A 25,150-nucleotide genomic window follows, 5' to 3' on the forward strand; every position below is an offset into this window, starting at 1 on the left:
TTTAATTTTTATTTTATATTGGAGTGTAGTTGATTTACAGTGTTATGTTAGCATCAGTATGCAGCAAAGTGATTCAGATATACATATACATATACCTATTCCTTTTCGGATTCTTTTCCCATATAGTTTATTACAGAGTATTGAGTAGAGTTTCCTGTGCTATATAGTAGGCCCTTGTTGATTATCTATCCTTCATATAATAGTATGTATCTGTTAATCCCAACCTCCTAATTTATCCCTCCCCCGAACCTTTCTCCTTTGCTCACCATAAGTTTGTTTTCTAAATCTGCGAGTCTTTTTCTGTTTTGTAAAGAACTTCGTGTCACTTTTTAGATTCCGCATATAAATGATATGATATTTATCTTGCTCTGATTTACTTCACTTAGTGTGATAGTCTCTAGGTCCATCTCAATTCAGTTCAGTTCAGTCGCTCAGTCGTGTCCGACTCTTTGAGACCCCATGAATTGCAGCACGCCAGGCCTCCCTGTCCATCACCAGCTCCTGGAGTTTACTCAAACTCGTGTCCATCGAGTTGGTGATGCCATCCAACCATCTCATCCTCTGTCCATCTTCTCCTCCTGCCCCCAATCCCTCCCAGCATCAGGGTCTTTTCCAATGAGTCAGCTCTTCCCATCAGGTGACCAAAGTATTGGAGTTTCAGCTTTAGCATCAGTCCTTCCAATGGACACCCAGGACTGATCTCCTTTAGGATGGTCTGGTTAGATCTCCTTGCAGTCCAAGGGACTCTCAAGAGTCTTCTCCAACACCACAGTTCAAAAGCATCAATTCTTCGGCACTCAGCTTTCTTTATGGTCCAACTCTCATATCCATACACGACTACTAGAAAAATCATAGCTTTGACTAGACAGACTGTTTTTGGCAAAGTAATGTCTCTGCTTTTAATATGCTGTCTAGGTTGGTCATAGCTTTTCTTCCAAGGAGCAGGTGTCTTTTAATTTCATGGCTGCAATCACCATCTGCAGTGATTTTGGAGCCCAAGAAAATAAAGTGTCACACTGTTTCCATTGTTTCCCCATCTATTTGCATGAAGTGATGGGACCAGATACCATGATCTTAGTTTTCTGAATGTTGAGCTTTAAGCCAACTTTTTCATTCTCCTCTTTCACTTTCATGAAGAGTCTCTTTAGTTAGAAAGATTAGGAAACATCAAATTAATCAGAAGATTGCAGGCAAGAGATAATGAGAGGGTAAACAGTAGAGCAGGACTAGAAAGGAGGAGAGAGTCTTAAGTACTCTGTCCCTGGAAATGAGATGTACAATAATGGGGAGTGAGGAGTTAAGGTAACTCTCAGGTTTCTGACTGGAAGGCAGTTTTCCAATTGGGTGGGACAAGGACTACTTCAGGGCAACATGCCAGGAGACAGTGCAGGAGAATCAATAGGATAGGATTCAGTTTTACGCAAACTGAACCACAGCACTTAAAGCCTATACAACACCACTTAGTATCAATATCCTGTCACAGTCTTTAATAATCATTTATCTGTTATTCTTGTGTCCTCAGATAAACTGCAGCCTCCTCAGGGGCATGTACTATTCTATTAGAACAGTGCTTTATACAAAATGACAATAATATAATAGCTATAATAACTTAATAATAGGAATAATAGCTATCATTTGCATGCTTACCAGACAGTTTTCTAAGGGCCTTGCATGTATGAACCTATTTAACTCTGCCAACAATCATGTGAGGGAGGTCCTTTCGTTATTCCTGTTTTATAGATGAGGAAACTGATCTTGTCCACGCTAACATAGCTTGGAGTGTTTTATACTCTTTGAGTTGCATGAAACTTTGTTGCTGAAGACCATGAAAAGCATGTAATGTTCTGATGACCATAGCATTAAGTGTTAGAAGCTAATATCTTGTCTATGTATTTATCTAGGGATCACTGTAGTGTTAGTCTTGAAGGCATTACATTTCCGGGTACCAGATGTCTGAAATTTTACTGTATCAGTTGATGAATGTTACATACCACACTAACCAATATCCACTTATTCCAGAATATCCAGATGAGTAGTTATCCATGACATTTGTTCCATATTTCAGTTTTATAGCAAAGGGGAATATTTTCTTCCTTAGACTGTTAGAGAAGATGAAGACATGAGTGAGGAAGAACCTGATAACGATGAAGATGATATTGATAACATTCTCGAAGATGAATTTCCAAAAGATGAGGAAGTGATGAGTGAGGAAGAGGAAGAGCAGGAAACTGATGCTCTCGAACGCCTGAGGGGTGAACTCGGAGAAAAATTTGAAGCAGATATGAGTAATTTACAAATAATACAGGTTATTATGTTTTCATAATTCAAAAATTAACATGTGAGAAGGAAACAAAAGCAATTTGGCTTATTCCTTGGTTTCTTTTCAACATTTCAAAAGATATGTATATTTTTAGGGGTTAAGTCCCTCAGTACCACTTACAATTATAAGAACTAGTTAATAAATCAAGGGCAACACGGAAACCTTAGAAGGTCAAAAGTTTTAGCTACCACCACAGAGTCACCTGGAAGTTTAAAAGTATTTGTTTTCTAGACTGAAGTAGTCTTTGCACTGTGACTGAATACCACCAGCCTCCTTCCCACTAAAAATATTTGGTTTTATGATTTTTCTGATCAGGAAGAATTTGAGAAATTTTTGATACCAGTAATTCTCATTAATGGATCTCGAAAAATCCACATTGTCCAATACACATTGAATACAAAACTGAAACCACTGGTAGAGAATCGTGCAAGCATTTTTGAGAAATGTTATCCAATATCATCACGCCTTGCCCAGAAAATGCTCAGCTTTACCTACAAGTATATAAGCTCATTTGGCTACTGGGACCCTGTAAAGGTAATGCATCTGAAAGTCACGTTTCTTCTTTTATTTCTTTTTGAAGTATGTCTAATAAGACAGTGAATAATTTAAAAAAACTGTAAACATTATACAGTATTCTTAAATAGCTATAAAAATATGTGTTGTTGTTTTGCCTTTCTGAAGTAGGAGAAGTACTTGAAGGGTTTAAATTTCTTTCATCTATTTCTGTAGAGATAATTCAGTTCCAACTTGGTTCTAACTCTGCAGCAGAAGTTCGTATTAAAAATATTTTCAAACAAGACATCTAGTGAGCTGAGCTTCAGCACTAATTTGCTATTTAATTTTAGGCAAGCCATTTAAATTCTTTGATTCTGTTTCCTGACCTTTAAAGTGGGAAAATGCCTTCAAGCCAGTGTGATCAAATGCAAGAATATGAAGTCCTCTGGGAAGTGTGCGATACCAAACAAAATGTGCCTTTAATGTTCATCACAAACTTACTGCCAAGTAGGATATTTTTATGTAGTGTGGACAAACAGATTTGATGTAATTGGAATTCAGTGACTTCAAATGTGGGATGATTTTCAACAACTTTTAAATAAGAACCTTGTAGCTGCTGTTCCAGCCCCTGGGAACAGAGCAGTGAACAAAACAAGCAAGGTTCCTTTTGTCATGGGCTTTATATGATAGCTGGATTGGAGAGGATGAACAGGCAATAAATAAGTAAACAAATAGGTTCTAGTCAGGTTGTATTAAGTGCTATAAAGACAGTAAAGAAATGCCTTGTAAAGGTACACTGGCACTCTCGACAAGCGTACCTTCACATTTCCATCAGTGAAGCAGCACAGTGGTACAGTGGAGAAAACATGGCTTCTGGAGTCAGGTTGCCTGAGTTTAAAACCACTGCTTCCTAGCTGAGTGACCTTGGACAAATTACTGAACCTCTCTGAGCCATTCCCATTTGCACAATGGAAATAAGAATAGTTCCTACCTCATAATATTATTACAATTATTAAATCAGTTAATTATTGGAAAGTGCTCACAACCGTGCATGGTTTCTTGTGAGTGCTCAATTAATATAAGCTGTTATTATTAATGGGCTTCCCTTGTGGTTTAGCTGGTAAAGAATCTGCCTGCAATGCTGTTATTAATATATGTTCATTACATATTGGTGGTTGATTCGCTAAGTTGTGTCTGACTCTTGGGAACCCGTGGGCTATAACCTGCTAGGTTTCTTTGTCCATGGGATTCTCCAGGCAAGAATACTGGAGTGGATTGCCATTTCCTTCTTCAAGGGATTTTTTTGACCCAAGAATTGAACCCAGGTCTCCTGTATTGCAGGAGATATGTATATAATATGTATATAAAATTATATAATATACATATTTATATGTATAAATAATACATATATAAAATATGTAAAAGAAGCTCAGTTGGTAAAGAACCCACATGCAATGCAGGAGGCCCCAGTTCTATTCCTGAGTTGGGAAGATCCCCTGGAGAAGGGATAGGCTATCCCCTCCAGTATTCTTGGGCTTCCCTTGTGACTCAGCTGATAAAGAATCTGCCTGCAATGCAGGAGACCTAGGTTTGATCCCTGGGTTGGAAAGATCCCCTGGAGAAAGGAAAGGTTAACCACTCTAGTATTCTGACCTAGAGAATAGTCCATGGGGTTGCAAAGAGTTGGACACAACTGAGTGACTTTCACTTTCACTTCATAATATGTATGTAAAATATGTATATAAAATTACATATTATAATGTATAAATACATACAACATTATAATAGTATAAATACATTATAACAGTATAAATACAACATTATAATAACAATATATATAATATATGTGTAATATAAATATATATTATATATGTTTTATATATATAATATATATAATAACAAAATATACAACAGTAGTATGAATTATAACATTCTAACAGTGTACATACAACATTATAATAACAATGTTGTTATTAATATGTATTACTTTTATTGGTCACTGATAAAAAACATTTTGGAGGAAGGGATCCAAAATAGAGCCATATGCCTATCACTTGAAACCTTCTTGGTTGATACTGATACAGTCATTTTCAGTTCTACTTAATTGTGATATTAATATCTTATTTACTTAACCATAAGGGTGTCAAGAGAAATCTTTTAAAATATCATGCTAAAATATAGAAACACTATGACAAGTTCCTCCATAAATAATCAGATAATGTTAAGCATATATTAGGATCACTTAGAAAGCTTTTAAAAAATAGTCACATGCTAACCATCTCTTTGAGATGGGCAAGAGAGGGGAAGAAGCAGCAAAGTCCGGACTCTATTCAAGGGTCCATGTATGAACATAATTAGTACTGCACAAAAATGCCTGTGAGTAAATGAGTGCATGGTCACAGGAAGGCTTTAAGCATATAAATAATCATTTTTTAGGGCTGTTGGGAATCTTTCCAGGTGCCCGACAATTTGATGTTTCAGATTTGATGATACCTTGGGTATTCTGACCTATAGAGGAGAAAGATACATGGTAGCTATTTTGGGAAATAGCAGAAACCATTGCAAGAATTCATAGTTAATTTGGGAATTTGAAATGGAATCATTAAACTTTCAGCTTTTCTTTTACTACCAAATATAAGAAATAGAGCAGACATTCCCACCCCATCCCTAAGCTTCTTCTTATCCCTAGCATTTACACTCATCCGTGAACATCACTCCAGCCTAAAAATGATGATGCTGATAACTCCATTTACCTGTGACAACTGACCTGGTGTAACTCTCGGTGTGTGTGTTAGTCGCTCAGTCATGTCCGACTCTTTGCAACCCCATGGACTGTAGCCCACCAGGCTCCTCTATCCATGGAATTCTCTAATTCCTCTGTCCATGGAATACTCTAACTCTAGGGGAGAAGCAATATTACCATACCATTGCCCGCCTGCTCTGTCAAGTCCAAGGATGACTGATGCTGGGCCATCTGATGACGTAAAAAAAAGATATCCATTAATTACCCATTTATCATCATTACCAGTGCAAAGATGTGGGACCAGTCCTTCCTCTCCATTCCATACCAACACGTTAGGCTGCTGTTTTGGTGAATTTTTCCCTTTTGTGGCTGCTATTCATATTTATGTGAGTGGGATTTTGTCTGTATAAAAATGTAAAAGAGAAGTCAGTGAGATTCATCTGACCAGTATACTCCCAAAGATATCCCAGGAGTCCACCTGCCATATTGGAATACCACATACTTTAGTCTATCCATGCTGTCTTACTGGAATGACATATTTGGATAGCATATTGGAATGCTGTGTTAGTCTGCATTTGCTACCATGTTGGAATACCACAGACTTTGTGACTTAAATGACAGAAATGTATTTTCTTACTGTTCTGGAGGCTGGAGTCCAAGATCATGGTGCCAGCAGAGATGGTTTTTCTGGTGAGGCCTCGCTTCCTGGCTTGTAGATGGCCATTTCTCACTGTGTCCTCAATGCTTTTCCCTTGTGCTCAGGCACTCCTGGTGTCTCTCTTCTAAGGACACCAGTTCTCTTAGATTAGAGCTCCATTCTTATAACCTCATTTAACCTTTGTCATCTCCTTCAAGGTCCTGTCTCCAAATATAGTCACTTTGAGGGTTAGGGCTCCAAACCATGATTTTAGGAGGGTACATTTCCATACATTACACCACCTTAGGAATGGACCTGTTTATGAAGATAAATTGGCCCGTGAATATATCCGAGCACCTTTATACTCCTTGGCAGAAACATTCAGTATACACTAAACACATTAAAAAGGAAATAGAACTATAATTGTCAGAAACTGAAACCCATTAAAGAAAAACATTTATTGTATGTGAGTATAAAATAACTTGCTCTTTTTACTGTTTTTTAATATCAATATTCAATTATAATTAGTTTTCTTGTTCTATAAGAAAGATTTTACAAATTTGTTTTTAGAAATATATTTGGGGGAAATAAGGCTAATTTGTTAAAATAAGGCTAATTTGTTAATTCAATTGTGTATATATTGCAGCTAAATGAAGGCGAGACCATCAAACCAGTTGAAAATTCAGAGAATCCACTTCATCCTGTAATCCATCGTCAGTATATTTATTTTTTATCTAGTAAGGAAACTAAAGAAAAATTTATGAAGAACCCAATCAAATATATCTGCCAACCCAAACCTAAGCCTACTATCCCCATTAGGATTGCAATTCTGGGGCCTCCAAAATCTGGAAAAACTACAGGTAAGAGTGTGTCTGCCTTTGCTATCCTTAAGCATACAAGAATCTCCTGAAAATGAGGACTACTTTTTTTTTAGGAAACTATCAAAACTGACTCAATAAGAGGCAGAACAACTAAACAGACCAAAAACAACTGAAGAGAAGGCATTCAAAAATATAGCCCCACTCCAAAACAGGCCAGGATCAAATGGTTTTGGAGGGAAATTATGTCAACCTTTCAAAAATTAAAAATTCAAGAGGTACTTCCTGTGATTTTATGAGTTTTTCCAGAGCAAGGGAAAAGAAAGTAAGCTGTCCAATTTATTTTCAGTTTTTTAAACTTAAGAATATAGTCCATACAATTAAAAAGATATAAATACAAATTCATTTTTAAGTCAGCATGTCCCTGATATAAAAACTAAACAAAGATAATATAAGAAAAGAAATTGCAAGCTAATATTATTTATAAATATAGTCAAATAACAATATATTAATATTTTATTTGCATAAAAATTATATTTAAAATTTATAAATATAATCCACTTATTAATAATTTAAAGAGTGAAAATTCATTATCTTAATCATTTTTGATAAAGGAATTTAGTAAACTATAATGTTTGAATTTTCTATATATTTTTTACAGCAAATAGTCCAACAATAAGTAAGTGTGGTATTTCAAAATGACATGATAATCACATGAATAGTGGCTGGTCACAATGAGAATAAAATGGGAAAGGATAGATACCAGAAATATTTAAAAGGAAAACAACAGGACTTAATGACTGATGGCATAGAAAATGAAAGGGAGGGATGAGGTCAAATATTGGTTTGTCACCAGAAATAATAAAAGAGAGTTTCGTGTTTTAGCTCTAAAGATAAAAAGTGTATTTTAATGTACATTGACATTCAAAATAAGATCCTCCAACACAGCAAAAAGTAACATGCATACAGTACAATCAGATTTCTTGGTCTTTGTCAAAATAGAGGCTAATTTTTTAACAGAATCCCAAATTGTAAAAGTTTGTTTTTATAGCTGAAAAATAATGGGTCTGACCCTAGCGTTTGTGGCAAAGTTGAGATGAAGGCTTCTGCAGCCTTCACAGGGGCATCCCTCCCAGTGGCCCTAACTGTGGCCAGTTAACCTGTATTCCCATGGGACCAGGTGAGTCTCAATGTCCTCTATACACCCTATCTCCAGACCATGATGAGGCAGGGTTTGTAGACTCCATCAGAGCACACCTGCGTTTAACAGTAACTGGAAACCACTGGGCTTCCCAGGCGATGCTAGTAGTAAAGAATCTGCCTGCCAATGCAGGAAACATAAGAGATGGCTTCCATCCTGGGGTTGGGAAGATCCCCTGGAGGAGGGCATGGCAACCCACTCCAGTATTCTTGCCTGGAGAATCCCCACGGACAGAGGAGCCTGGAGGGCTACAGTCCATAGGATTGCAAAGAGTTAGACATGACTGAAGCAGCTGAGCGCCCCCACACACAGAAGTCGAATCTATGGCCTCACGTAGCAGAAGCAGAGGCTGTGGCCGAGTCCCCTTTCAGCCCGTGGCAACATCTGTCTGCCCTTGGACAAACCATTCCACGTCAGTGGGCTGCAGTTCTTTCACCTGTAAAACTGGAATTTCAATACTCGCTCTCCACACTTGATGGAATAGTTGAAAATATCAAATAAAGTCACAGAAGAAACACTGCCTTATAAACTGTAAATTATTAATGAAGTGTCAGATACACTACTATAATCTTTAGAAAATAAATTTTAAAAATTATGTCCTAGAGGCTTAAGTGCACTTAATTGTATAGGGTAAGTTATCCTGATTGCAGCCTGAAGTCATAAATGTATAGATAGGGAAACGGGTTAACCCAATGACACAGGAACATTGAGTTGTTATTTTGGACAGAAAACGACCAAATATTAATAGTACACATAGGATGCCTTATGAAGCTCTCAAAATTTTTGCTACCTTGTACATCACTTCATGGGAAATAGATTGGTAAACAGTGAAAACAGTGTCAGACTTTATTTTTGGGGGCCTCCAAAATCACTGCAGATGGTGACTGCAGCCATGAAATTAAAAGATGCTTATTCCTTGGAAGGAAAGTTATGACCAACCTGGATAGCATATTTAAAAGCAGAGACGTTACTTTGCCAACAAAGGTCCATATAGTCAAGACTATGGTTTTTCCAATAGTCATGAATGGATGTGAGAGTTGGACGGTGAAGAAAACTGAGCGCTGAAGAATTGATGCTTTTGAACTGTGGTGCTGGAAAAGACTCTTGAGAGTCCCTTGGACTGCAATGAGATCCAACCAATCCATCCTGAAGGAGATCAGTCCTGGGTGTTCATTGGAAGGACTGATGCTGAAGCTGAAACTCCAATACTTTGGCCACCTCATGCAAAGAGTTGACTCATTGGAAAAGACCCTAATGCTGGGAAGGATTGGGGGCAGGAGGAGAAGGGGACAACAGAGGATGAGATGACTGGATGGCGTCACTGACTTGATGGACATGGGTTTGGGTAGACTCCGGGAGCTGGTGATGGACAGGGAGGCCTTGGCATGCTGCGATTCATGGGGTCGCAAAGATTTGGACACGACTGAGTGACTGAACTGTACTGAACTAAACAGAAGGAAAAAACACTTAAATGGTTTGGTTATGGAAAAACCTAACATAGTTGGCTCATTAACCAGATCTGTCAGTCACATGCCTAAAGTGCTAATAATGACTGACCTTTGAATAGTATTAATTCAATGAAGTGAAGTGAAAGTGTTAGTTGCTCAGTCATGTCTGACTCTTTGCAACTCCATGGACTGTAGCCCACCAGGCTCCTCTGTTCATGTAATTCTCTAGTCAAGAATACTGGAGTGGGTAGCCATTCCCTTCTCCAGGGGATCTTCACGACCCAGGGATTGAACTCAGGTCTCCAACATTGCAGGCAGATTCTTTACCACCTGAGCCACCACCAGAGAAGCCCATTAGTTCCATAAAATGTAGCTATTTGAATTTTTGAAATTTCTTTGAAGAATGTGAAGATTAACTTGCTGCTGTTGTCAATTAACTAGAATCTGAAACTAAGGTTAACAGATAGGTTTGTGAAACAGAATAAGTTTAAAATTTTAATGTTTTTCAGTTGCCAAAAGTATTTCAAGTGAATATGGCTTAAAGCGTTTGTCAATAGGAGATGCTTTGCGTTATGTATTAAACAACCAACCAGACACAGAGCTGGCACTTATGCTAAATTGGCATCTTCATAAAGGATTGACAGCACCTGATGAACTGGCTATTCAGGCCTTAGAACTATCTCTGATGGGAAGTGTATGTAATACCGCAGGGTAAGTGGGGGCCATAAGGGTGGGGAGAGAGCGGGAGGGAGTTAAATCTTTAAGAAATTACTCATTGGAATTAATTAAAATACCTTAAACAGAGTTTAAAGTTGTTGTAAAGGCTGTGTGATCTGCTTCTCAAAGTCTGTGCACTGATATGGTTGCATATTAATAATTTAATTTTCGGTCAGGCTGTAATTTGGTTTAAACACTCACAGGCCAACTTCACTCCCTGCAGCAACCCCTGAGTTGTCCCAATCTCCAGGTTTACACAGTCTATAAGAGACCCATGTGACTTCTACAGTCCAGTAGAACTTCTCACTGCCCGATGGAGTGATGAAGATGTGGCCTTCCCCTGCCCCCAGATGATACTGGTCCAATGGAGACAGTCTTTCACCAGTCCAATCTCTGAACAGGTAGCAGCACCCCTCCCTTAATGCTGCGTTTGGACAGGAGAGCCGTGTGCTTGGACTGGTCTTCAGTTTACACTCCTCTACTCAATCATGACTGCCCCTGCATAGCCACTGGTCACATCCAGTAGAAACTAAGTGTGTTAGTCTCTCAGTCCTGTCTGACTTTTTGCGACCCCATGGGCTGTAACCCGCCAGGCTCCTCTGTCCATGGGATTTCCCAGGCAAGAATACTAGAGTGGGTTGCCATTCCCTTCTCCAGGGAATCTTCCAGACCCAGGGATTTAACCCGGGTCTCCTGCATTGCAGGCAGATTCTGAACTACCAGGAAAGCCCTCAGGGAAACCACAAAAGCCCATAAAACCTAAGGCCCTGCTCTTGAGCCCAGGTCATTGACTTTTTAAAATCTTGCTGAGTCACGCAAAGTTGTTTTATGTCAGGAACCTCCTTGCCCTTCCCTACCACTGGTCCTTAATCAAGTCCGTAACAGTTCTCCTAATTCCTGTTATGGTGGGGAGCAGATTCTGGAGTGTCAAGTATCCACCCACACCCACACCGCCATCCCACCAAACCCCCCATCCCCCCTGCAGAGAAAGTCCTGGGACTTTCTAGCAAATTGAGTTACCTCCTTCCTGACATTCAAGAGATCTTACTGAGGGCTACTGTGGACTCACAAAAGTTTTATTTCACTTTAATAAAACTGCCCAGTCACCCTGAAGTCCCCTAATCCCGAGGGCCTCCCAAGTGATCATTCACAGGACAAAGAAGTTGAGCCATTAAAAAACCAACAATGGCAGCTGCATACATTCTCTAGTTGGCTTTGGGGCTATGTTAATTTATAGTCCTCTCTGCCATGGAATGTAGAACTAGTTAGTGCCTGAGTCTGGAGAACACCAAGGTAAAATGAACCAGCCCTTCCTGGTGACCGGCAGCCAGCATGCCCAACTGGGTCACCTCAGAGTCAGTTTCCTGACTTAGAAATTTGCAGATAGCCTTTATTCATCCTGTCAGTTTGCTGATGACACTCATTACCTTAGACTGTTGGACTAACAAATTCTCTATCATTTCTGCCTAGAGGCCTGCCGGGTCCAGATGAAATGGTTCTCTCCAGAGACCAAAGGGCTTTCTTACCAGCTCCTCATCTCCCCTGCTACACCCAGCTTCCTTATAGAATTTTACTACAAAAGCAAGTTTAGAACACAATGTTTCCCATATTTTCTTAAACTCTTGCTAAAATACTATTAATTATGCAGGGCTTTTTTTATTTTAAAACATTTTAATGTACTTAAAATCTTGATTTACAAGACATCTTATCTTACACTGACCTTTCTATACAAAAAATTTTACACAATTTGCTATAAAACTACAATCTTAAGAGTTGGGTAATTCTTCCCATGCCAGGCACTCTATTATAAGGAATGTGAATTAGTCTGCTAATTGCTTTACACACTTGATCTACAATCTTTAAGGTAAATCTAAGGGTTAAATTTAACCTTAGTTAAAGGTTAACTAAGGGCTTCCCTGTTGGCTTAACTGGTAAAGAATTTGCCTGTCAATGCAAGAGACACAAGAGACACAGGTTCAATCTTAATTCTGGGGTCGGGACGATCCCCTGGAGAAATAAATGGGAACTTGCTCCTGTATTCTTGCCTGGAAAATCCCACGGATAGTGTAACCTGGCGGGCTACAGTCAATGGGGTAGCAAAGAGTTGGACATGACCAAGCACATGCATACACACACAAAGGTTAGATATCATTATTTTACTATTATATTTAGTGTTTCCTACTTTACTGAAAACTGAGGCTCAGAGAGGTCAGACCCGGTTTCAAATTTAAGTCTGTGTGCCTCTGAAACCTATACTCTTTCCACTGTCTCATGTGAAGACTAATGTGCGCTGTGCTGTGCTTAGTCACTCAGTCATGTCTGACTCTTTGCGACACCATGGGCTATAGCCCACCAGGCTCCTCTGTCCATGGGGATTCTCCAGGCAAGAATACTGGAGTGGGTTGCCATGCCCTCCTTCAGGGGATCTTCCCAACTCCGGGATCAAACCCAGGTCCCCTGCATTGCAGGAGGATTCTTTAATGTCTGAGCCACCAGGGAAGCCCAAGAATACTGGAGTGGGTAGCCTATCCCTTCTCCAGGGGATCTTCCCAACCCAGGAATCGAACCGGGGCCTCTTGATTGCAGGTGGATTCTTTACCAGCTGAGCTACCAGCGAAGCCCCTCTTCCCAACTGTTTCATGCTTAGAATAATAGCACCAATTAAATAACACAAGGTTCAAAGTATTATGTGTAATATCTCTCAAAGTCCATCAAAATCTAGCTCTATGATGCTAAGTATATGGGTCAGAGTTGTGTCTGTATGTATGCAGCCCTCTTCTGGCTCTTGGGCTGACTGGGGTTAAAAATATAGAGATAAAGGGAGTTCTCTGGTGACCTAGTGGTTAGGATTCCAAGCTTTCACTGCCAGGGCCCAGGTTCAGTCCCTGGCTGGGGAACTGAGATCCTGCAAGCTGCAAGGTACAGCCCCCTAAAAATCTATATGTATATATAAAAGAGGGCAAGGTGACAGGTAAATCAAATTATGTAAGGAACTGTATGGGGCTAATCCTAAAGACAGACTTTTTCTGGAAGACAGAAAGGAAGGTCTGAGAGTAAAGAAATCTGGAATTTTTATTTTCATGTTTCTCCTTACTAGTGTTGTCATTGATGGATACCCTGTAACTAAGTATCAAGTGAGTCTCTTAGAAGCTAGGTCAATCATCCCCATGATTATCTTTGAGTTGGATGTGCCTTCCAAAGAGATTTTCAGAAGATTGCTCCTGGAAAAAAAAACGGAGTCAAGGTAATGTATGTGATGAAACAGTGATAAAAGAGTGAACATTAATCTTCCAGAAGAAACAGGATTTTAACAGCTTTTTCCATTCCTTCTCTGTTCCTCTCTTAGTTTGCCTTATCCATTGCACAACAGCTCACAGATTATAGCTGTCAAGAACTCAAGGTACCACAAAAATATTGGTGAGATTAGGCAATATTATGAAATACAACATCAGAACTGGTATGTGATTGATGGCTTTCACAGCAAATGGTGGATATGGAATGAAGTCATTAAGAAGGTTAAAATGGTGAATAAATACATGCAGATCTATATGGAGAGAATAAAAGCAGGTAAGAAGACCTATAACTCTGAAAAGAAAAAAATGTGAATTTGAAGTCTACGCATGCCTGACTCATGTTGCCATAATTCATTCAATTTGAACATTTGTTCCCTTAATCAGTATTTAATGAGCCTTAACCAGTATTTTAAATATGTATTATTTCCAAGTTATTGTGGGCATGTACATTTGTTCTAATAAATGACTACCTCTACTCAAGCTGTCATATACTGAATGTCCATGTAAACCTATTACATAAAATAATACATGGTCTCTCACTAGAAGAGTTTATAGTGTTTGGAATGTCACATAAGAAGCTAGTTTCAAGAATGGTAGTTATATGAGGGGAGGGGTCTGTGGTGTTACACTTGGCAAAGTTTTGCTTAGGAATCTAGAATTAGTTACTTTGAACTATTTACAAAATAAAATTGTATTATTATATAAATGTTGATTCTCTTAAAAAATTGTACTTGAACATAGAATTTTTTAAAATCTATATTTGGAATCCATGAAAGAAAATGATTGTATACTCCTAGAAGTTTCTTGATATTTCTCCAAAAATACACAAAACAGAAGGAAAGTTATCAAAAAAAAAGGAGTTATCTACAACTCATGTCTCTAAAAGAACGATGACACCAAAGACTTTGTCTGGAGGGCTTTCACAGACATCTGATGACTTTGACTTTGAAAAATAGGGAGAACGTATACGGAGGTATGAGGGATCAACGTGACAAAGAGAATATTGTACAAGGAAAAACGCAGTGAGAATTCTGATAATAATGGCAGCATTGAATCTTGATTTGCTTCATTATTTGGTCATCCCCAGTATCTCTGGTTCCTGTTTGCCTGCAGGTTATAAGGCATGAAGCTAAGAGTACAAGTGAAAAGAGAAATGAGTTTAGAAACCCATTCCCAATAAGTTCTGGATAGCATCACACTAGTAAAACATTCCACAGCTGACTTGGAAAGAAAAACTTGTGCCTCATTCATCTTGCTGTTACCCTGCTTCACCCATTTTGCCTCAGACTTGGTTGCCTGAGAAGAGACTCAGGTTGAAAAGTTGTGTGCAGAATCTTTATCAGGAAGTACTCTCAGAAGTGGGCTTCCCAGCTGGCGCAGTAGTAAAAGAATCTGCCTTCCAATGCAAGAGTCACAGGAGACTCGGGTTCAATCCCTGGGCTACGACGATGCCCTGGAGGAGGAAATGGTGACCCACTCCAGTATTCTTGTCTAAATAATGCTCATGGGCAGAGGAGCCTGCTGGGCTACAGTCCACAGGCTCGCAAAGAGTCAGATATGACTGAGCATGCATGCACACTCAGGAGTAGAGTTGGCAGATTAAGCAAATAAAAAATAGGATACCCAGTTAAATGTAAACTTCTGATATAAACAACTAGTAATTTTTTAGTCCAAGTATATCCTAAGTGTGGTATGAGATACTTTTATACTAGAAACTGTTCATTGTTTATCAGAAATTCAAACTCAATGAGGCATCCTATGCTTTATCTGTCAACTCTAATTAGGAGATATACCAAGGCTAGTAGATCTGGCAGAGGGAGACACTAGCCTGCAGTATGGTGGAAACAGAGGCCTTGGTAGGTCCTACAGGGAAGCACTGGAGCTAGGATGGACCTTGAGAATTTCCCAAACTGAGGGGAGAGGCCAGGCTTTTATCCTCCCATTGACTTGTCTAAACGTCACTCTGGGAGGGAGTATATACTGTAACAGGGGCAATTCCCAGTGCAGCTACAAGCCATCAACACAGATATTTCCAGCAGCTGGGGGGATGGATGCATCGGCCCTGACGAGGGATATGGATGGGGCACCACGGTATCCACCATGTTATTCCGGATACACATGCCTCTCTGCCTGGAAGAGTTTGATTAAAACCGCCCTCTTACTTTTCTGCCTCACCACCTACCTGGTAAGCTGTAACTGACTGTTTAAATTTAGTGTTGATTTAGTGACTAATTTATTCTCACTAATGAGATAGAGCGAGGTCAGGGCCAGAAAACCAAAGAGATTCCTCCTCATTCTGTCCCATTCCAGAAAAGGATAGATAGACATTGTCAGATGTCATCAAGAATACCCCAAGAATCAGAAAAAGATATTTGAGTGTCTTTTAAGACTTGAAATGATTTGATTCTAAATGACCCTGTCACAAAACCTATGAGGTGGAGTCAGCACATCCGAGCTAAAGAGCAACACACAATTTTAAAACCATAGTGCCATAAAGTATATTATAGCACTATACAATAGTGTATACTTTACCAACACTATTATTATACCATAATACTGTGCATTATAGTACTTTCAGTCCAGTTCAGTTCAGTTGCTTAGTGGTGTCCGACTCTGTGACCCCATGAACTGCAGCACGCCAGGCCTCCCTGTCCATCACCATCTCCCGGAGTCCACCCAAACCCATGTCCATCAAGTCAGTGATGCCATCCAACCATCTAATCCTCCGTCGTCCCCTTCTCCTCCTGCCCTCAATCTTTCCCAGCATCAGGGTCTTTTCCAATGAGTCAGTTCTTCCCATCAGGTGGCCAAAGTATTGGAGCTTCAGCTTCAGCATTGGTTCTTCCAATGAACACTCAGGACTGATCTCCTTTAGGATGGACTGGTTGGATCTCATTGCAGTCCAAGGGACTCTCAAGAGTCTTCTCCAACACCACAGTTCAAAAGCATCAATTCTTCAGCGCTCAGCTTTCTTTACAGTCCAACTCTCACATCCTTACATGACCACTGGAAAAACCATAGCCTTGACTAGATGGACCTTTGTTGACAAAGTAATATCTCTGCTTTTTAATATGCTGTCTAGGTTGGTCATAACTTTCCTTGCAAGGAGTAAGCATCTTTTAATTTCATGGCTGCAATCACCATCTGCAGTGATTTTGGAGCCCGAAAAATAAAGTCAGCCACTGTTTCCACTGTTTCCCCATCTATTTCCTATGAAGTGATGGGACCAGATGCCATGATCTTAGTTTTCTGAATGTTGAGCTTTAAGCCAACTTTTTCACTCTCCACTTTCACTTTCATCAAGAGGCTCTTTAGTTCATCTTCACTTTCTGCCATAAGGGTGGTGTCATCTGCACACCTGAGGTTATTGCTATTTTTCCTGGCAATCTTGAGTCCAACTTGTGCTTCCTCTAGTTTCTTGTGATGTACTCTGCATATAAGTTAAATAAGCAGGGTGACAATAAACAGCCTTGACACACTCCTTTTCCTATTTGGAACCAGTCTGCTGTTCCATATCCAGTTCTAACTGTTTCTTCCTGACCTGCATACAAGTTTCTCAAGAGGCAGGTCAGGTGGTCTGGTATTCCCATCTCTTTCAGAATTTTCCACAGTTTATTGTGATCCACACAGTCAAAGGCTTTGGCATAGTCAATAAAGCAGAAATAGACGGGTTTCTGGAACTCTCTTGCTTTTTTGATGATCCTGCTGATGTTGGCAATTTGATCTCTGGTTCCTCTGCCTTTTCTAAAATCAGCTTGAACATCTGGAAGTTCACGGTTCACGTACTGCTGAAGCCTTGCTTGGAGAATTTTGAGCATTACTTTACTAGCGTGTGAGATGAGTGCAATTGTGCGGTAGTTTGAGCATTCTTTGGCATTGCCTTTCTTTGGGATTGGAATGAAAACTGACCTTTTCCAGTCCGGTGGCCACTGCTGAGTTTTTCAAATTTGCTGGCATATTGAGTGTAGCACTCTTACAGTGTCATCTTTCAGGATTTGAGATAGTACTTTAGAATAATGATATTACATCATTGGAGCATTATAGTAGTATGATATTCTTTGTAGGAAAGAACCATCTTAGCCTTTTCGTCTGTATCATATACAATGGATGGAATCGTGGATTCTTTTGTTTATTGCTTCATAATAAATTATTCCAAAATTTAACAGTTTAAAACAACACATACACACTTCCTTCACAATTTCTGTGGGTCAAGAGTCCAGGCACAGTTTAACTGAGTCTTCTGCTTCAGTGTCTCTCACAAGGCTACAATCAAGATGTCGGCCAGGATTAAGGTCTCATCTGAGGGCCCTGCTGGGAGAGAATATGCTGTCATACTCATTCTGTGCTGCTGACAGGATTTTGTTCCTTGAGGACGGTTGGACTGAGGGCCTCAGTTTCTCGCCAGCTGTTGGCCAGGGGCCGCCTTCCGTTCCTTACCATACGGAGCTTTCCAACATGGCCGCTGGCTTTGCCACATGAACAAGACACGGCCAGAAAGAAAGCCAGAAGAACAGAAGTCATAGTCTGTTGTAACTGTTCTAGTTACCCAAGGCTGCCATGGCAAATTACCACACACCGGATAACTTAGACAGCACGAATGTATTCTCTCACAGTTCTGAAGGCTAGAGGCCCCAAATCAAGGCATTGGCAGGGCTGTCCTCACTCTGAAGGTTCTAGGAGAGACCCTCTTCCATGCCTTTCTCTTCATGTCCAGCATCGCCACCAGGCCTCTGCATTCTTTGGATATAGACACATCACTGCAATCCTAAGGATCAATTTTATGCTTACACTGTCACATAATCAACTAAACTATGATTTATGCTTCATAATTTGAGTTAGTATTAGATGTTCCTTGGCATAACTTTTTAAAAAAAGAAAATTTTCACTGGTGAAAAGAACCATTAAGTAAATATATCAGGATCAAAATTTACTCATTATAACTAAGATGTATAAAGAAGTAATTTTATTTTCTGTAAAATGTAATATTGCTTTGGAGTCTCTATTCTAGTGGAGTCCTGGTAAGACAACTCAAACTCATCCATTGAATGAACTTGGGCCTTTTTTTTTTAATAGATTCTTTAGGGTAAACCTAGTCGCTTTTGGATGCCATCAGGGAACAGGGAGAGGTTTACGTCAGTAACATTATGTCAACAAACTATATGTACTTCCTGAAATCTATCTCACAGAAAAATTTTAAATATGTAGCAAATTCATATGTATGTGTGTAAGTGGACATGTATATATATATGTGTGTGTATGTGTATATAGTATATAACATAAATAGTTTATAATAGCTAAGAATTAAAAACAAGCAAAACATTTATCAACAGATGATTGATTGAATAATCTATATGTACATTTATACAAGGGAATACTATGCATCAACTAAAAGGAATTAGGTAAAAATCATATAAGCTGAAATGAAAAGATATCAAAGGCTATAACTAACTGATAAAAGCAAGTTGCAGAATAATATTTACGGTATAGTGGCATAAGCATCCTATCTGCAAAAAATATATACATGTGTGTATGCAAATGTATAAAAAAATCTGGAAAAGATACAGACTCAACAGTGATTACCTCTCAGGAGGGATGTTGGATTGAGAGGATGGAGGTGTGAAAAGATACTTTTACTTTTTACTCTGTTTGGAATTTTACAACTTGTGTACTCATTGGTATAGTGCTAGCATAATTGAATTTATTTTCATTTTGAAAATGATTGTGTTTTCTGTGAAAATATGTATTTATAACAACAGTTAATTTGTTAATAATAGGAAAAGCCGCCTGCATTGACAAGTTATGTATCTCACCCGAAGAACTGATTTCTCGCTTGGGCGAATTTGGACAGTTCTGCCCCGTCAGCCTGGCAGAATCATATGAATTAGTTGATTGCTCTTTAAATGATTCCTTGGAATTTGCAGCAGAGTTCAGAGGGCACTATTATAAAATGAGTTCCCTAGAGAAACTGAATGTAAGTTTGTTCTTAACTCCTAATATTTACCAGGGAAAGAAAATACCTGTCTTAGAATTCATCAGACAGGAAGGGGTGGGCACCAGAAGCTGGGGACCAGGGACCCCATTTTTGGAAACTGTGATCCTTGGGTTCAATAAGGCAACTCAGAGGCCAGTCCTAAAACTGCATCCCAAGACTTCTGCTTCTGGCACTGACCCTGCTTCAAGGTCAGTGATGGCCCCTCCACCTGGGTCAGTGTAAGAGGTAGGGAGATCCAAGGGTGGGCCCAACCATGGAGGGGATGCTGAGCATCTGAGCTCAGCCCCCGAGTGGGCATCCAAGACATTCCATTCAAAGGGTGCAGAAGGGAAGTCAGAGTCAGTAGAAATGACTACCCTGCACTTTAAACTTTCTTCTATCACTTTAATCTCCTGGGCACCTTATATTTCTATTTAATGGAACAGAATACAGATTTGTTGCGGTATTCCACTGACCATAATATGGTGACATAAAAAGATTGTATTTGAAAACTAATCAGTTGTCTCTGAACATTTTATTTTCCTCTGAAGAATCTGAATTTTTTTTATCACTTTATAAAGAAGACATTAGTTTCTTTCTGCTTATTTCAGTAATAATCACAGACTTTTAAAACTGGAAATGACATTAGAGACCATGTACCTGGTCCGCCCGCTCCATTCGACAGTGTGATAACTGAAGCTCGAGAAGCTAACTCACCTGCCAAAGTGCACCCCTAGTTAGTTACACTGCAGGACAGGTAGACAGCAGGGCAGGTGACTGTGCACTCCAGTGTCTGGCACGCAGTAAGAGCTCAACAAATGTTTTTCAGTATAGGTAGATGAGTGAGTGAGTGAAAGGATTAAAAGCAGAGAGACTGTAAGTGACATCACTTGCAGATATTCCTGTAAGGAACTTCCAGTTAGGGAAAGAGTTACTGTCGTGCAGAAAGCTCCTCTTAGATGGTTTGCGGGACTGAACATTGCTGCCGAAAATGGGAAGAGCAGCAGGAGAGCCTCGGTGGGTTTTTGTTGGCAAAGTATTCCTGTTTCAAACGGTCATGTTGCTGTCATCTTTTTTTATAGAAATTTTTGGACAATCCGGAATTGTACGTACCTCCATTAGCACCTCATCCACTCCCACCTACCGACATGATCCCCAAGAGGCTGACACTGTCAGAGCTGAAGAGCCGGTTCCCTAGGTGTGCTGAGCTCCAGGGTTATTGTCCAGTGACTTACCAGGATGGCAGACAAAGGCAAGTCCTCACCCTCGTGCAAGTACAGGCTGATAGATCTACTTGGAATAAGTGGTCTTTACAATCGTAGCATTTTGATCAAAAGGTCACTATTGTTTAACTGGAAAGTATTGTTTTTCTTCCTTGAGCTGCGATGATAGAAAAATAAAATATTTATGGCATTTATTTACATAGTTGTCATTGCTGTTGTTCACTTGCTAGGTCATGTTTGATTCTTTGTGTCCCCATGGACTGCAGCACACCAGGCTTCCCTGTCCTTCACCATCTCCCGGAATTTGCTCAAACTCATGTCCACTGAGCCAATCATACCATCTAACCATCTTATCCTCTGTCACCCCCTTCTCCTTTTGCCCTCAGTCTTTCCCAGCTGCATATTATACAATACATAGTTGTTTTTGTTTGTCCCTTTGTCTTTCAGATACGAAGCCCTAGTACCTGGTAACATTCACTACGCTTTAGAATATCGTGATCGTATATATATCTGTGAGAGCAAAGAAAAACTTCAGAAATTTTTGAGGTGAGACCATTCACTAAGTCACAAATATTCATTGAATATCTATGTTAAATGCACTATCCTGGGACAGAAAGATATGTGAGTTTACACACACTCATAAACACATACATATATGTACACATATACATACACATAGCTGAAAGGGGCAGCATTTACCTACTGCCACACATGTCTGTTTTTCACAAGAAGTTGGAAACCAAATTTCTTCTTATGTTTATCTGATTTTTAAACTTTTGTGAATGATTCAGTTTTTGTTTTTGTTTTTGTTTTTTTAGGGGCTTCCCCGTGGCTCAGAAGGTAAAGCATCTGCCTGCAATGTGGGAGACCTGGGTTCGATCCCTGGGTCGGGAAGATCCCCTGGAGAAGGAAATGACAACCCACTCCAGTATTCTTGCATGGAAAATCCCATGAATGGAGGAGCCTGGTAGGTTACAGTCCATGGGGTTGCAAAGAGTCGGACAAGACTGAGCAACTTCACTTGCACTTGCACTTCAGTTTTTCAAAAAAATGACAGTGTGGATCAAATCATAAAGGAAAGGAGGAAAGTGAAGTCGCTCAGTCGTGTCCAACTTTTTGCAACCCTATGGACTGTAGCCCTACCAGGCTTCTCCGTCCATGGGATTTTCCAGGCAAGAATACTGGAGTAGGTTGCTATTTCCTTCTCCAGGAGATCTTCCCGACCCAGGGATTGTACCTGGGTCTCCTGCATTGTAGGCAGACGCTTTACTGTCTGAGCCACAGGGAAGTCCATCAAATCATACGTGCAGCTAGAATTTGTGCAGTGGTTTGTGACCTCTCATGAAACTGTTTGAGGAAATTTAATAGTAAAAAGAGAAGAGACATTAGTTGCTGAAAAGAATATAGGATTGAAGGAATGGGGTGGTTTTTCTTTTTTATCTTCTCTTTTCCAGTGTGAAAGGTATGAACATATTTAAATGCAGGCACATGGGTGGGATCTAATAAAGGAAATGCCACGAAGGCAGAGGAGAGTTATCTTATATTGCTATTTTAGATTTCTGGAGACAGGGTGGAGTAGGCATGCAAAGAATGTGTGGAGGTTGATCTTAGGTGGGAGGTAAGCTCTGCCATGGAGAAAGCAACCTGTGTTTGGTTCTGCTTGTGGTGAGCAGCCCAGGAGACTTCTGAAGTCTATTCTCTTCTGAAGACTTCTCTTTGTATAGCCTGGCACCTTGTGTTGGGGCGGGGGGAGGTCCCTGAGAGGGTTACTAGTGTGAGGAGAATTGTAGTACAACATAAAAACAAGGCCAACATAGGAGTTGCTTCCCTTGTGGCTCAGCTGGTAAAGAATCTGCCTGCAATGTGTGAGACCTGGGTTCGATCCCTGAGTTGGGAAGATCCGCTGGAGAAAGGAAAGGTTACCCCTGGCCTGGAGAATTCCATGGACTATCCATGGGGTGGCAAAGAGTCAGATCTGACTGAGCGACTTTCACTTTCACTTTTCATGCAGGAGTTACGTGTGGAATTAAAGTATCTTGTCAGTTCAAAATAAAAGTGTGAGGGTAAAAGTATATTAAGAAAGTTTCATATAGGTGCTGTGAAAAGCAAGAACATTGAGAAGCAGCGAGCAGGGCTAGGGCCCCAGGTGAAATTGGTGGTCATGAATTTCTAGGAGCCTCAGTCTTCCTGCTTCTGTATCATTTTCTCCACTCAAGAAAAATGAGTAATGAACGTTATCTTTTAGTTGCCTCTTGTGTATCTATCTTCCTGTGTAAACACAATGAATACATTTGTGATCATCCATTTAATGGATTTGGTATTCATAGGTCGCCACACAAATACTGGAATCAGAAGCTTCCTTACAAACTTCCCCCGTTGAAGGAACCAATGTATCTCACCAGTCTGCCTTTGCCTGGATATCTGGAACAGGTTCGCTCACATGGGTATCTCTGTTTAGATATTAGAAGACTACAGCTATCTCTTCTTCAAAAATCATTTTTATTTTGGTAACAATGAAATTCAACGCAGAGTGTCCTGATTTTAAGCTGCAAATCCACTTTAACCTATTTTGGTTTTGAGTAGTTGTGAAAATAAAATGTAAGGAAAGCCCCCATTTCCATAGCTAATTCCCAAATGACTGCACTAAAGTGAAGAAAGAGTAGGATGTTAGAAAATTATTTTCATTTGACATGTAGTTTGTTTCTTATTTTGAAATTTCAGTGTCTGTAGAACTTTTCCGTAATGTGAAATATGCAAATTCAATCTCTGAGATTCTGTGTTTTTTTTTCCCCACCTGCTTGAAAGAGTTAAGATGTCACCACAACTGAACCACCAAACACATATTTTGCCCAAAGTCTAGATGAAGCTATCTACTCAAGCCACTCTTATTTCCCTAACTATAACACTTTCTAAATACAGTCAGGTGTATCAGTCACCAACCACTATATAAAAGGCCTTTTTAAAAAAATTCTATAAAACAGATACCCAGGGCACAATTTCATATGTTTCTTACAAATTCTTAACCAGTTTTTGTTTTTTTTCATCTCCCCTAGATCAAGTTTAATATCGAAAGGCAAGAGGACACTCATCCAGAGAAGAGTGTCCTCCTCTTTGCCTGCTTGGGGCCCCAGAATCTTGACGGCAGTGGAAACTGTGGTCTCTGGAGTTCCCGGGTGAGGTGGCCCAGGGTCCTGAGAGTAGGAAACAATTTGGCCAGTTCTGAGCAATGGAAGCAGATAAGGACCAAGACAACCCATGTCTCCTTCTTTCAACTTTTTTTAAACAGAAAATGTCAAGCATATAAAAATAGAATTGCATAATGAAACTGATGTATCCATCACCTAGCTGGCACTAAGCCAATCTGTAGTTTTAAATTTTTCCTAATCAAATGTATTCTGTATTTCTTTTCTGTAGGCTAAGTGCTCATTTAACTCTCTTTTTAAGCTCCATCCTCAATCCCGAGGAGGCTATTTGAAGCGAAGAATAGCTTCCTTATCTATTTCCCACAAGAAAAGAAAACATACTCAAATATACACATAATTTGTTCCCTACCTGCAGGGTATTGCAACTGCTCTAATTAAAGCCATGAATGCAGCGGGATGCTTAAAGCCCAAATTCCCCTTCTTAAGTGTACAGAGATCTGCACTACTTTATATAGCACTTCATCTGAAAGGTATGACTCTTTTTTTTTTTTTTTTTTTGCTAGAAATGACATGCTACTCAGAACCAATTTAGCACTAATTGTGATAAATAGGATTGTCAAACTGGGTTGGTCACTAGCATGCAGTGTGTGTGTGTGTGTGTGTGTGTGTGCTGGTAGCACATATTTTAGCAAAACTGAGTTTCTAGTTTTTAAAGCAGGTACCATGAGTAACATAACCAGCTCTCAATAATCCACACCGTACAAGAAGGTGAATAGTGACAATTATGATCTAAAATAGAATAATCCCCAAATCTTATTTGGGATTTAGATATCTTCTCGGTCAAGCTGTGCAGCTCAATCACACACATAATTCTCCTTCTCTTTAATGATGCATTAACTTAACAGAAAACATTCACAGTCCTGTAAAATTTTCTACAGCCTTTAATCCCAATAGTTCTGAATATACAAGAAAAAAATACAAGAAGAAGATGGAGCAGTTTGTGGAGAGATGTGAACTCATTACATACCTGGGTGCCAAGATGACCAAGAAATACAAGGAACCTCAGTTTAGAGCCATTGACTTTGATCATAAATTACAGACCTTTCTCTCTCTTAGAAATATAGACCCAGTCAATGGTTAG

At 39.6% G+C, this 25,150-nt stretch overlaps 1 protein-coding gene across 1 annotated transcript in view; it reads left to right on the forward strand.

Annotated features, from left to right (window-relative positions):
• The window catches only part of AK9 (adenylate kinase 9), a 99,668-nt gene extending 74,518 nt beyond the window's left edge, over positions 1 to 25,150 (forward strand). Inside the window, exons 29-40 of the mRNA XM_065911403.1 lie at positions 2,099 to 2,305; positions 2,636 to 2,854; positions 6,842 to 7,055; positions 10,172 to 10,373; positions 13,477 to 13,623; positions 13,726 to 13,946; positions 19,447 to 19,643; positions 20,726 to 20,895; positions 21,314 to 21,412; positions 23,194 to 23,296; positions 24,425 to 24,539; positions 24,948 to 25,150. Of these exons, the coding sequence (XP_065767475.1) occupies positions 2,099 to 2,305; positions 2,636 to 2,854; positions 6,842 to 7,055; positions 10,172 to 10,373; positions 13,477 to 13,623; positions 13,726 to 13,946; positions 19,447 to 19,643; positions 20,726 to 20,895; positions 21,314 to 21,412; positions 23,194 to 23,296; positions 24,425 to 24,539; positions 24,948 to 25,150 (2,097 nt within the window). The remainder of the gene's footprint in view (positions 1 to 2,098; positions 2,306 to 2,635; positions 2,855 to 6,841; positions 7,056 to 10,171; positions 10,374 to 13,476; positions 13,624 to 13,725; positions 13,947 to 19,446; positions 19,644 to 20,725; positions 20,896 to 21,313; positions 21,413 to 23,193; positions 23,297 to 24,424; positions 24,540 to 24,947) is intronic.

Source organism: Muntiacus reevesi, chromosome 19, assembly GCF_963930625.1.
Source record: "Muntiacus reevesi chromosome 19, mMunRee1.1, whole genome shotgun sequence".
Taxonomy (NCBI): Eukaryota; Metazoa; Chordata; class Mammalia; order Artiodactyla; family Cervidae; genus Muntiacus; species Muntiacus reevesi.